Source organism: Tenrec ecaudatus, chromosome 14 (genome assembly GCF_050624435.1).
Source record: "Tenrec ecaudatus isolate mTenEca1 chromosome 14, mTenEca1.hap1, whole genome shotgun sequence".
In the NCBI taxonomy this organism is placed as follows: domain Eukaryota; kingdom Metazoa; phylum Chordata; class Mammalia; order Afrosoricida; family Tenrecidae; genus Tenrec; species Tenrec ecaudatus.
This window is the reverse complement of record NC_134543.1, coordinates 111,580,511-111,593,125: the sequence shown is the minus strand read 5'-3', so window position 1 is coordinate 111,593,125 and position 12,615 is coordinate 111,580,511. Positions and strand designations below refer to the sequence as shown.

General features: G+C 44.3%; 1 protein-coding gene across 2 annotated transcripts in view; it reads right to left on the bottom strand.

Moving 5' to 3' along the window:
- The window catches only part of SLC27A2 (solute carrier family 27 member 2), a 59,045-nt gene that overhangs the window by 23,543 nt on the left and 22,887 nt on the right, over positions 1-12,615 (bottom strand). The window contains exons 3-4 of one of the 2 annotated variants that reach the window (XM_075531754.1): positions 10,992-11,150; positions 10,368-10,492 (exon numbers count right to left, since the gene is read on the bottom strand). In XM_075531754.1, coding sequence (XP_075387869.1) covers positions 10,368-10,492; positions 10,992-11,150 — 284 coding nt within the window. The remainder of the gene's footprint in view (positions 1-10,367; positions 10,493-10,991; positions 11,151-12,615) is intronic. The other variant, XM_075531755.1, reaches the window with a different exon arrangement.

The window sequence follows — 12,615 nt, the reverse complement described above, 5'->3', positions numbered from 1 at the left end:
AACCCTTGGTTGTATCTAGCCCCTCCAGTGCTCTGTCTTCAGGAGGTAAATCAGCCACTTTGTTAAATGCTCTTAAGTTTCATGCTCCTCAGCGCCACACACCAGTCCTGTTCGTCCTCCGGATTCCCTGTGCATGTGCTGTGTTGTGCACGGTTTGCATGTCTTTTAGCCCCTTAGACCACGGGGGCTGATATGGTTCCTTGCCCACTTTGGTTTTTGGCAACTTCTAAAAGGTGGAAGGGCAGAAAGCCTAGGATCTTAGAAACCAAAATTCCCGAGTCCACATTCTTTCTTCTTGTTTAAAAGTTGATTGGATTTTGCAGTTGTGTGTGTGAGAACATACATGATTCAACAATGTCTCCTAGTGTGGGTCAGTGTTAACGTTACCTTCTTCAAGTTGAGTAACCGTTCTCAGCCTCCTGGCGTCTTCCCGGTTAACGTAAAACTGAGTGTATGTTCTTGGTAATGTGCTCAAGACAAGAAAGAAAGGATAAAGCTCAGCCAACCTGGCTTACAGCCAAGGCCTCTGCAGTCTATCCTCCCCAAAGCAGCCCAGGGGATTGTCTAGACCAGCGCTTCTCAACCTGTGGGTCTCGAACGACCCTTTCACAGGGGTCGCCCGATTCACAACACTAGCAAAATGACAGTGATGACATAGCAAAGAAAATAATTGTATGGTTGGGGGGGTCACCACCACATGAGGAACTGTAGGAAAGGGTCACGGCCTGAGGAAGGTTGAGAACCACTGGTTTAGACTCTACAAAGCCACCTCCCACCTGACTCTTCTTCCGACGGCAGCCCTTTGCCGTTGGTTTTGCCCCTGCACATTGCAGTCTCAGCCTAGGAAAGCCCCTGCCCCAGGCCGGCCAAACAGTCTAACCCCTCTGTCATGCTGTTTGTAGACCCCAACAGACCAGGTCCTTCCTACCAGGGCTGGGCACACAATGAGAGGTCTTTCCCTGGAAGATTTATCTTCAACCTTCCAAACTCACCTCTGGGAAACCTTCCTCAGTTCTGCTCTCCTGTCTAACTTCCTTTGGCCTGCTCTATCTTGGCCCTGGAGCCTGGTAGCGTTAGTGCTTACGCTGTTGGGCTGCTAACCTCAAGGTCAGCAGTTCAAAACTATCAGCTGCTCTGTGGGAGAAAAGGCGGGGCTTTCTACTCTTGTGGAGAGTTATCCTCTTGGCAACTCACAGAGGGCAGTTCTACCCTGGCCTACATGGCAGCTGTGAGTGGACATCGACTGGACGAGAGGGAATTTGGTGTTTTGGTTTGCTCTTGGCCCCCCACAGATCAAATTGGTCACACTCCACTCTGTGATGTTATCGTCTCTCCACTCTTAGTTCTGTCCGCATGGAGACTGAGCCCAGATGGAACGTTTCAGCCAAAGGGGATCAGAGAGGTTTTCTACATTTTCCAGGAAGGCAGACAACTCTAGTGAGCTAAGTTGGGTCTACTATTCAACGGCTAAAGGATTCTGGGCTAGCTTATTTCCATTTCCAAATATCATATGACTGTGTGGAGAGTCTCTGGAACTCTTTCCTGGTTCTTTTTTCTTCTTCTGTCTCCTCCTCTCACCTGGGACACATTCCCAAATGGCAGCATGAAGTTTCATGTAGGCCCCTTGTCATGGCTTTAGCCCCGGGCTTGAGCAGCAACGTAAGCAGCATTGGCAACACCCTGTTGCATTAAGTGCTTCTTTCTTCCGTTGCTTTACCAGGCAACCACCCCCGCAGAATGGGAGCTGCCAACTGCACAAAAAGCACCAGATGGGCAATGACCATGGACCTGACCTTTCCCTGCAAGCAGGTGTCCTGGAAGCGAAGGCTCAAATGTACCAATGAAAACAGGTTATCTCAGGGGAGGGATATTCAACTCGAACACTGTAAAAATAATTTTTAGTCAGTAACTTTGCCAACTCCCAAGCACCTTAGATCAGTTTTAACTGACCAATGTGAATTTCTTCATTTATTCCCTTGTATACGTGGGGCAGAACTTTTATTGATTCCTTCAATAAGTATATCCTGAACTACTATGGCCTATATATTGTTAGGCCCTAAAATAGCCAACAAATAGTTCTCATGTGCCGAAAAGTTACTACACACAAGGTACTTTGTTAAGTGCTTTATCTATATAATAGGTGGCGATGTGGGCTAGGTGTTGGGCTGCTAACTGCAAGGCTGATGGTTCAAAATTCACCAGCTGCTCCTTGAGAGAAAGATGAGATTGGCTGTTCTTGTGAAGATTTATAGGGTCGCTACGAGTAGGAACTGATTTGGTGGCAACAGGCTCATTGTTGTTGTTGTGATGTATGCCATCTCATAGTCCCTAGGTGGTTGGCACTGTCATTGACCCTGTTGGCTAGTAGAAAACGGAGACTTTGAGATTTTACCTATCTTGCTTCCATGGCAGAGTCAGGACTCAAGCTTGCTGACTCCATGGCTCATGCTCTTAAGCACCATGTGAAGTCCTTGGAGCTAAGCAAGAACCACTGACCTCAGGGTGGCTGGAGGAATCCCTCTCCAGGCCTCTGCCATACCTATGGTTAAGAAGAGGGAGGAGATGGGTAGAGGCCTCCACTTCTTCAACCTTGGTCCCAGCTTCTGCTGATGAGCTGTGCAGTTTGGGGATGGGCATTTGGTTTAGTTGCCTCGTGGATCCAGTGCTCCCAGTGGGGGTGTGTGTCCTCTAGCGGCAGGCTGTTCTACCAGGCCGAGAAGATTAGAAAGTGCCCAATAACACTAAGAGCTTTCTACCTTTAGTCCTAGCTTTAATTCACGTTTGTTTGGAAGACTTTTCGATAACTGGATGCAGTTGTTGAGTGATGCCTATGTGTCACAGAACAAAACAGACCAGCCCCGTACTATCCTCACAATTGTTATGTCCGAGTTCATTGTGGAAGCCACTGTGTCGATCCATCTTGTGCAGGGCCTTCCTCTTTTTCATTGTCCCTGTCCTTTACTGAGCACGATGTCTTTCTCCAGGGACTAGTCTCTCTAGACAACATGTCCAAAGTAAGGTGTAGAAGAAGTTATGGCAGCTTCTCCTCTTTTTTTTTTTAATTCTTTTTAACTAACCCTAACCAACCCTAACCCTAACCCTAACCCTAACCCTAACCCTAACCCTAACCCTAACCCTAACCCTAACCCTAACAACCCTAACCCTAACCCTAACCCTAACCCTAACCCTAGGCAGCTTCTCCTCTAAGGAGCATTCTGGCTTTCCTTCTTCCAAGACAGATTTGTTTGTTCTTCTTGGCTGAAAGCAGAGCGTACCAGAAGGATGTTTACTTGTTTTTATCGACGATGCTAAGATGCACCTTAGTTCTCACAGTAATATACTTGATGCTTCAACGCTTAGAGGTCTTACACATCAGATTTACTCAATGCAATCAGCATTTGATCTCTTGACTGCTGCTTCCATGACAATTGATTATGGATCCAAGCTAGACAAATCCTTAACAATTTCAAAATCTTTTCTCTATTTATCATGATGTTACCTATCGGTCCCATTGTGAAGATGTTGGTTTTCTGAAGGCTGAAATCCTTGGTCTTCATCAGCAAATGCTTCAAGTCCTCCTCACTGTCAGCAGACAGAGTTGTTCCATCTCGATCCCGCAGGTTGTTATAAGCCTTCCCGTGATCCTGATGCCACCTTCTTCTTTACATAATCCAACTTCCCTGATTATCTGGTCATAGCTATACATACTTCTACAGACTGAATAAGTGAGATGAGGTTACCCTGGTGCACGCCTTTCCTGATTTTGAATGATGCAGTCAGCGTGTACTGGTTTTGTTTGCATAACTGCTTGTGATTGATGTAAAAGTTCTGCATGAACAATGAAGTGTTCTGGAATAACATTCTTCTCAAAGTTATCTATACTTGGCTATGTCTATACATTATAATGCCTTAGCACAGTCAATACAAAGAAGTAAAGATTTTTCCAGTATTAGCCAAGATCCATTTGACATCACCAATGGTTCCCCATCCTCTTCTGAATCTGGCCTGAACCTCTGGAAGCTCCCTGTTAAGGTACTGCTGCAACTGTTGTTGAATGATCTTCAGCAAAATTTGACTTGCATGCGCTATTTTGATGACTTGCACATGCTGTTGGGTTACCTTTCTTTGGAGCAGGTACAGATATGGATCTCTTCCAGTCAGTCGGCCAAATAGCTGTCTTCACACTTCCTGGCATTGATGAATGCATGTTCAACTAAGCATCCAAATCTTTCCTTATGGTCTCTTTAAGTTAATAGAATCTGGGCTTCCCATACTTTTTTTTTTTTTTTTTTTTAATGAGAAGGCTTTCCAGAAGAGTTTAGATTCCGGACTCGGGCAGAGTAGAAGTAAGAAGAGTTAGGGAGTGTTCCAGCCAACCACAGGGACACAGCTCAGAGGGGGAGTGAACTGATGATATGAATGGGGCATTGAGTAAGGGAGCCTGAGCGAAGAAAGGGAATCAATCAAGGGAAACCACTTCTTAGGTTTTAAAGTTCTCTAACAATCGATTTTAAAAATAGAAGCTTGACCATTCCTTACAATTATTGTAAATATTTTCCAGACAAACCAGAACTCAGAGGTGGAGGGAAACAAACGCAACCAAGGATGTATAATCTACTTCTAGATCAGGCATTATCCATGAATTATATGCCTTCATGAAACACAAAATGAAGCAACATCTTGCTAAGTCAAGGCACTTGCTTTCCTGCGGTGAGCCTACAATCACCGGACCCAAAGCAGATCTTGCCCGCTGCTCTGCTAGTAGCCCTTCACCCCCACATATTGAGCAACACTGCAAGTTAACTTTTTTTCTCCCCAGCTTAGAGAATAACTGATAAGAAACCTATTACTCTGTGATTTCAAGACAAGGGCTGTGAGTTTCTTTAATTTTAATTCGAAGAGTTCACATGTTCAGGAGTTACTTTCTAATACTAAACCCATGCCCAGGATGTCCTTCATTATGATAGAAATTTATTCACTGTCTCCAAATGATGTAAGGCTCCATGAAATCCCCATCCTCCGGAAGTGGCTTCCTCTTGGAGGAGGAGGGCATTGACTCAACCTGAAAATTATTTGCGAAACCCTAGAGCAATCAAACATCGTGTTGCTCTTTCGAGTTAATACGAGATTGTATTTGGAACACCATGACATACGTTGAAGATGTAAAACCCTAGTCCCATCTTTGTGTTCCAGCATCTCTCTGAGATAACACTGAGAGAAAGATAAAAGGTGTGTCTGTGTGTATGTGTGTGTGTGTGTGTGTTAGAGAAAGAGAGAGCGAGCGAGCCTGAAGAGAGCGATGCACAAACATGTTTGTTTTCCTCTTGTCCAAAGGTGGCTCCCATTAGAACTAATAGAAACAACACACCCTCCCCAGGAGACTTCTAACTGACAAGGGGGTGTTTTTGAGCTAGAGAAGAAAAGCCAAACAGCTGGGCCCTATATGGGTTTCTTGGGTTTTAACAGAGAGGCATGCAATCTTGAGGACCCAGGTGGACTACTAATGTGAAGAAAATTCAATAATGACATGAACAGGAAGAAGCTGTAGAAAAATTGCAACACCATTCATAGGTAAACTATGACCCTTGGTCATGAATCTGTGGTTATGCAACCCCGCCCCCCAGCAACAAACAAACAAACCAGGATAATACATGCCACACATAAACATTCATCTCTCTCAACTTAATTGCATACTTTTCAGGGACAAGGATTTAGAAGTTCATTCAGTCAATAAAATTCATCGAATGCCCACAAAAGCCAGGTAACTCGGCCTGGGATGCAGCAGCGAACAAAACCTCTGCTCATATGGAGTTTTCTTTCTTCTCCTCCTTTTTAAAAAATAAATAATTTTATTGGGGGCCATATAGCTCTTATAACAATCCATACATCAATTATATCAAGCACATTTGTACATATGTTGCCATCATTTTCTTTCTTCTTGGTATCAGCTCCTATTTTTTCTCCCCCACCCCTCCACCCTCGTGGCCCCTCGATAGCTTATACATTATTATTATTATCCAAAGGAGCTTTCATTAAATGGCTTAGACAGACTATAGCATATGTGGGAGCTGCAGAAAGATCATGGAAATTTCCATTTTCTTTTACTTCTCCACTTTTCCACAAACTTTTAAAGTCTCCTCATATAGATTCTATTAGGAGCAATACAACTCAAAATTTGAACTCATTAGCAACTCACAGTGACCCTATCAGACAGGGTAGAACAGCTGGTGTGGGTTTCTGAGACTATGGACCTTTTTGGGAGCAGAAGACCTCATCTTTATCCCTCAGATCGGCTGGTGGTTTCAAACTGCTGACCTTGAAATTAGCAACCCCACTCATAACCCACTAAGTTACCATGGCTTGTACATCAGGAGTTTTAAGTGCCCTCAGAAGCAGTAATGATATGGATGATGATGGAGAGGGTGATGCATTTGATAGTATGAGGGGCCTCTCTGATTAGGTGAAATTTGCACATGGGTTGAATGAGGTCAGAGCAAACCATGTAGTTAGGTAACTGGAGAAGAGTATATGATCCATCTCTCTAGACCCACAGAAGCTTGTACTGTAATTTGCACATTAAAACAAATCCGTTGTGATGGAGTTGAGTCTATCAGGAGATTGCCAAGCCTTTCTTCCGCGGTGTCTTTGGGCAGACTTGCCCCTCAAACTTTTGGTTATCGGTTCAGCACTTAACCATGGGTGCCACCCAGGGAGGTGCGAGTGCTTATAAATACACCACTGTATCAAGTTTGTGATCCTGGTAGTACTGTGTATTTGGCATCGGCCAGCTAATCCCCAGGTTGGCAATTCAAACTAGCAGACCCCAAGGGGAAAGAGGAGGCTGTCAGCTCCCTGGAAGATGTACCGCCTTGGGGACCTTACATAGTAAGTCTCTGTGATTCAGAATCGACCGGATGGCAATGGGTTTCATTTTATTTCCTCATTTGAGTTTGTTTTCTTGTACTCATTGAATGGATTAAGCCAGGTAGGATCTGGTGGTTTACCGCATTATCTAGTCCGATGGTTCCCGACTTGGGGGATTTTGCCTGCTGGGACATTTCGTAATGTCTGGAGACATTTTGACTGTCACAACTGGGTAGTACTAACAGCAGCCCCTAGGTAGAGGCCAAGGACGATGTAAAACCTCCTACAACACACAGGGTAAAACCACACAGCCAAGAATCAGAGAAACCAAAATGTCAAAAGTACCACTGGTGAAAAACTAGGATCTATTGTCTTAAGGCAGGCCATTCGATCTCTAAGGAGAAGCTCTTGCTAGAAGCACCATAAAAAATATCTGGATGTCTGCAACCAAAGTGGACCCAAAGCCCTGGAGTTACCTTACGTTATCTGTTCCAAACATAGCGAAGGAGATTCCGTTAGTTAGTTTCAAGCCCACACAGAGATTCATTCATTAAATAGCACTGACGAAGAAAGGTGAGATCCTTCCTTGGTCCCCAAACCCAAATCAAGGCCAGCCCTCACCCTTACCCACTCACTGACCGGTGGCAACTCCCTCCCCTGGATTAAGACCCCTCCTCTGCTTGAGGTCAGAGTGATGCTCTCCTGGATCAGGCCCCTGGGGCACCACCCTTTCAACGAGACGCATGTGAACTCTACCTTAGTGCCAGGACCCTGGCCATAACTGAGTGGGCAAGATTTCTTCCCCAACCACCCCACCCTGCTCCAAGCTGCCCTTTGGCTCAGAAAGATTTCCTTCCTGGAACAACCACCCAGACCTCAGCTACCATTGGAACCAACACATCACAGTCAAACTTTCTACATCGAAGACAAGGACAGAATCTCAAGAGCAGCTCAGGTCAAAAAAAAAAAAAAAAAAAGAAGAGTCACCAACAAAGGAGACCCAATACAATGAATGCAGGCAAGAAGGCAATGGGGAGGCATCTATAAAACTTGGAAAGAAGAAAACTGTCAACCCAGAATCATACACCCAGCCAAGTGCTCCCTAAAAGATGGCTGCTGGGTTAGGCATGTCCAGATAAACAGAAATGAAAAGAATATGTAAAAATCAACCAACTCTGTAAGAAATACTATAGGGAGTTTTTCCAGACAAACTTCAGTAGACACTAGTCTGAGAATAGCATACATGACACCCCAGAAAGAATCAACCACGACGGAGAAGTACCCACAGTCAAACAAACCCACAAGACTGAAAATATGGAACCAGAGACATTAACTTGTAACAAAGACATATCACAAAGTCCAAAGGAATGGTATAGTTACAGGACTGTCACAGGGAGAGGGAGTCAAACTTGGAAGGCAATACACAGCAAGAGTGAGGCGGGCAAACAAAGATGGGCGCTGGGGAAGGCGCTGTCTGGAAAGCCAGAGGTCAAGGTGAATGCTGCAGTACTGAAAAGGTCAATCCCGTGAGAGGGATGATCTACGAGTGGCTCTATTGATGGATGTGTAGGCTAAAAGGATGTGGGAGGGAGGGTGGAAGTATATTCACAAATGCATACAGGTTTGTACATGGGTACTTACCTTGCCTGCAAATATATCAACAAACGTGGTGGAACATGCAACAGAAAAAATTATGAAAACTTCTTAGACACAACCAAACACCTGGAGGGAATGAACTGCTGGACCTGGGGATCTAGGAACATTGTCTTGGGTCCCACCAAGGTGAAGTGGAATAACACGGTCTACAAAGATATTGTGGTACATCCTACTTTGGTGAGTAGCAACAGGGGTCCTAAAAGTTTGTGAGCAGCCATCTAAGGTGCAACTATTGGTATCTCCCTGCCCAGAAGAACACAGGTGATAGATGGAAAAACTAGCCTAATGACCCACTCTAACATCGGTCTTCACAACGCCGAGACAAGAACTAGTTGGTCCTTGGATATCAGTACCAAATGCTCTGAAAGTGATCACACTAGAAGGTCCTGGTTAGAGTGGGAGGAAAATATGGATTCGAAATAAAAATAGTTAAAACCCCGCCCCCCAGCCTTACTGTTTGCATAGAGACTCACAGAACTCCTGAACTATGTTTCTTAGTTGCCCTTTATTTCTGGAAATGAACTCACACTGATGGCTCAATTTTCAGCCAAACAATAGACCGGTTTACAAGGGAACAATAGCACTAGGGAGGCACACACCTTTGAGATCAAAAGGTCAGTATTTACTCAAGGAAAAAATTCAAAAGGTTTCGAAAAGGAGGAGAAATAGACACAAGAAATTCAAGGAGGAAAAGGGTTTTGCGACGTTTCATTGTGGGAATTCCAATCAAGGTGATGAAACAAAATGAGCATGCATTGTTGAACAGACAACTGATTTCTACTGCAGACACTTACCAGTTCACAATAAAAATTATTTAAAAAAAAACTAAGTAAAATTTTACTCCATGTCTTTGTAAAAGAGAGAGAAGCCAAAATGTGATGTCAGTTTTCAAACTATAGCACATGGAAAAGGGGAAGCAGGAAGTCAAACACCTGCAATGAGACAAAGGCCACACCACCCAACCCAACCTAACCCAACCCAAGCCAAGTCAAGCCAAGCCAAGCCAACTCAACCCAACCCAACCCAACCCAACCAACCTAATCCAACCCAACCCAACCCAACCCAACCCAATCCAACCCAACCCAACCCAATCCAACCCAACCCAACTCACCACCATTGCGTCAATTCCAACTCACAGTGGACCTACAGAGCAGGGTAGAACTGATCCTGTGAGTTTCTGAGATCACAACTCTAAACTGGAATATAAAACCTAGTCTTTCTTCCTTGGAGCAGCTGGCAGTTTCGAACTACTGACCTTGTGGTTAACAGCTCAACACATAATGACTATATCACCAGGGCTCTGGTACAAGGATCTCAGAAAGATATAAATAATAGTTTCTCTGGGGGCATGGCAGGAGAGGCTGGTGGGGGAAATGGGGAACTACTAATAAGGACAAGAATGAAGAAAATGTTCCAAAGCTGATTGTGGTGATGGTTGTACAATCCTTCTTGATGTGCTTGAACTATTGAATTTTATGATGTATGAAATAAACAGCCAAATATAAAGGATGGGAATAAGGACTCCCATCAGAGTGTCTCAAGTCAGTTTAATGTGAATTATCATGTGAACAGGACTGTGACAGGCTTTAACAGGCAGAGAGGGAAGCAGAGGACCTGACAGGTAGAGGGAGGATGTGAAAAAAGGTAAAGAGGTAATAGCAACTGCCATCTGTTAAACCCTCTCTAGACTGTACACGTGGTTGTCCAGCACTTTATTATGAAAAACAATGTTAGTATCAACTGAAAACGTATACACACAAATCAACTGAAATAAAGCACCACCTAAGGAGACTTGACTTCTCACCAAATCCAAATCCAACAAGGTATGGAACCAAGGAGATTATTACCTGGGGTGAGTTGCATAAATACCGAAGCAGTTCACCAATGTACTGAATGACAGTGACGTTGTATTTTCGGCAGTCATCCCAAAACTGGCTGGCTGAAAATTTGGTCCGTAAAGCCAGAGTAGCACCTGCAAACACAGAAGTCATAGAAAATTTCAATACAGCAGTGCCACCAAAATCCCCCCAACTATACTTGTATCTACTTTGCCATCTTTGACAGGTAGAAATTAGAAAATGAACTTTGTTCAGAAACTAATAGTACGTCCCTATTATATGCATGAGTTTGTCCTATACAAGGGCTTCCAGTCCAGTGGAGGGAAGACACTTACAAAAGCCATTCCAGTACAAGGCAGCATGCACAATGAGGTTCGGATGAAGCGCTAAGGGAGTGGGGTGTGTGTGCGTGCGTGTGTGTGTGTGTGTGTGTGTGTGTGTGTGTGTGTGAATTCTGCTTGGGGAAAGCACTGGACCACATTCTAGAAGAGGGAGGCTTCAGTTAGGTCTTGAGAAAGGAATATGGAGAGACAGACGGGACACTACCCATCCTGGGCACTCGTTTTCCTTTTAGCAGATGTGACAGTATGGCTGTGTGCTGGCCTCCAATTCTCGTCGAAAGAAAAAGCGTACCTTTCAGGATACAGCCGTGTACTCCAATCATCATTGCAGCGCTGTGGTACAAGGGCAGAGTGGTATAAATGACATCATCTTCCCTAACCCCGCTTGCTGTAGCAAGCCCGGTTCCGTACCAGAGGCGCTGATGATTGATGACTGCTGCTTTGGGGAGACCTTGGCGAAGACACAAGCAAAGTCATGAGTGAGGCAAGGTTGGCCCTTCACAGGCATGCAGTCTGGGTGATTCATCATCAACCGGTGCTCAGACAATTCTACAGTAGACTCCACAATCAATAAAACCAGGAGTCAATCATTTTTCTTGTGGGTATATAAAAAAAATCAGACAGTAAATGCTGTAGGTGCTGCAATCAATGAACTCTGTTTTCGTGTGAGAGGTGTCCCAGTCATACGGAAACAAATGAGCATTGCTGGGTTCCAATAAAACTTTATTTACAAAAATACTGGGACTGTATATTGCCCACAGTCCTCAGTTCACTGATTCCTGAATTAGATGATCATTTCAGTGGTAACTGGAGAGAAAGAAAACGAAGCGACCGAACAGCTATTGAATCTATATTTTGAGTTTTAGCACTTTGCAAGTTATTCTCAAATATTTCATTTAACCCTCAAAGCAAGTTTGTGAAATAAGTAGAATTATATTCTCCAGTCCAGATGAGATGTGATTAAATAATTTGGTATCATCAGTCACATAAATGTAAATAGCTATGCTTCTCCCCGCCCCACTCGTACCAGGTTCCAAGTGTTTGGGATTAGGATGGTATGGCAGTGTGGAAATGAGGTAAAAAGAAAAGATTCAAGAGACATTTTGCAGAGGAAAACAAAAATTGGATTTGGTGACTGACTTGGCTGGCGGAGATGAACGAAAATGATGTAAGAGCCCAGACATACTCACACCTCGGAGCTCTAGTCTCCGAGAAAAGTTCCAAATACACCCAGGAGCCTTGGGAAGATGTGAGGGATGGGGGTTAAATGATGCGTTCTGTTCTGCTCATATAGAATTGGAAGGACTGTTAGGAAATGCTAAGTTCTGTGGGACACAGAAGGGAGACTGTCCTGAGTGGAAATGAGGTGAGTTTGGGGGGGGCTGGGGGGGGGCAAAGACAGGAACTTGGGGGAGAGCCAAAGGGCTGGAAAGGGCTGGTCTTGACCACCAGCTGAAAGAGTTTAGTCTCACCCCTCAAAGTGTTGGAAGATGGTCTTGGTTCTCCAAGGCTGACGTTGGGGTTGATGAGTTTAAATTCGGGTGTTAAATTCAAAATCATTGTGAAGACAGCAGAACGTATGTGGTATTTAAGGATAACATAGAAAACTTGAAAGGCTTTAGGGTTTGGGACGGACAGGCTTGCTGTACGTGGGGCCAAGGGGCATTGCCGGCTTCTGTATGTTCTACTGTGGTGGCAACGTCAGAGGTAAATTTATAAAGACCCCCCTTTTCAGTTAACCATCACTACAGAATCTACACATTTAGTTCCAAAATCCGAAAATATTAACACAAGACAGTAGAAGTGGCACTCCTTCGGCTTCCATCCATCCAATTGCCTTCCTTCAGAAACCCCTTTATGAATTTTTCTTAAGTAGTCTCCTAGAGCTTCTTTCACAAACAGAGGTACATACAAAA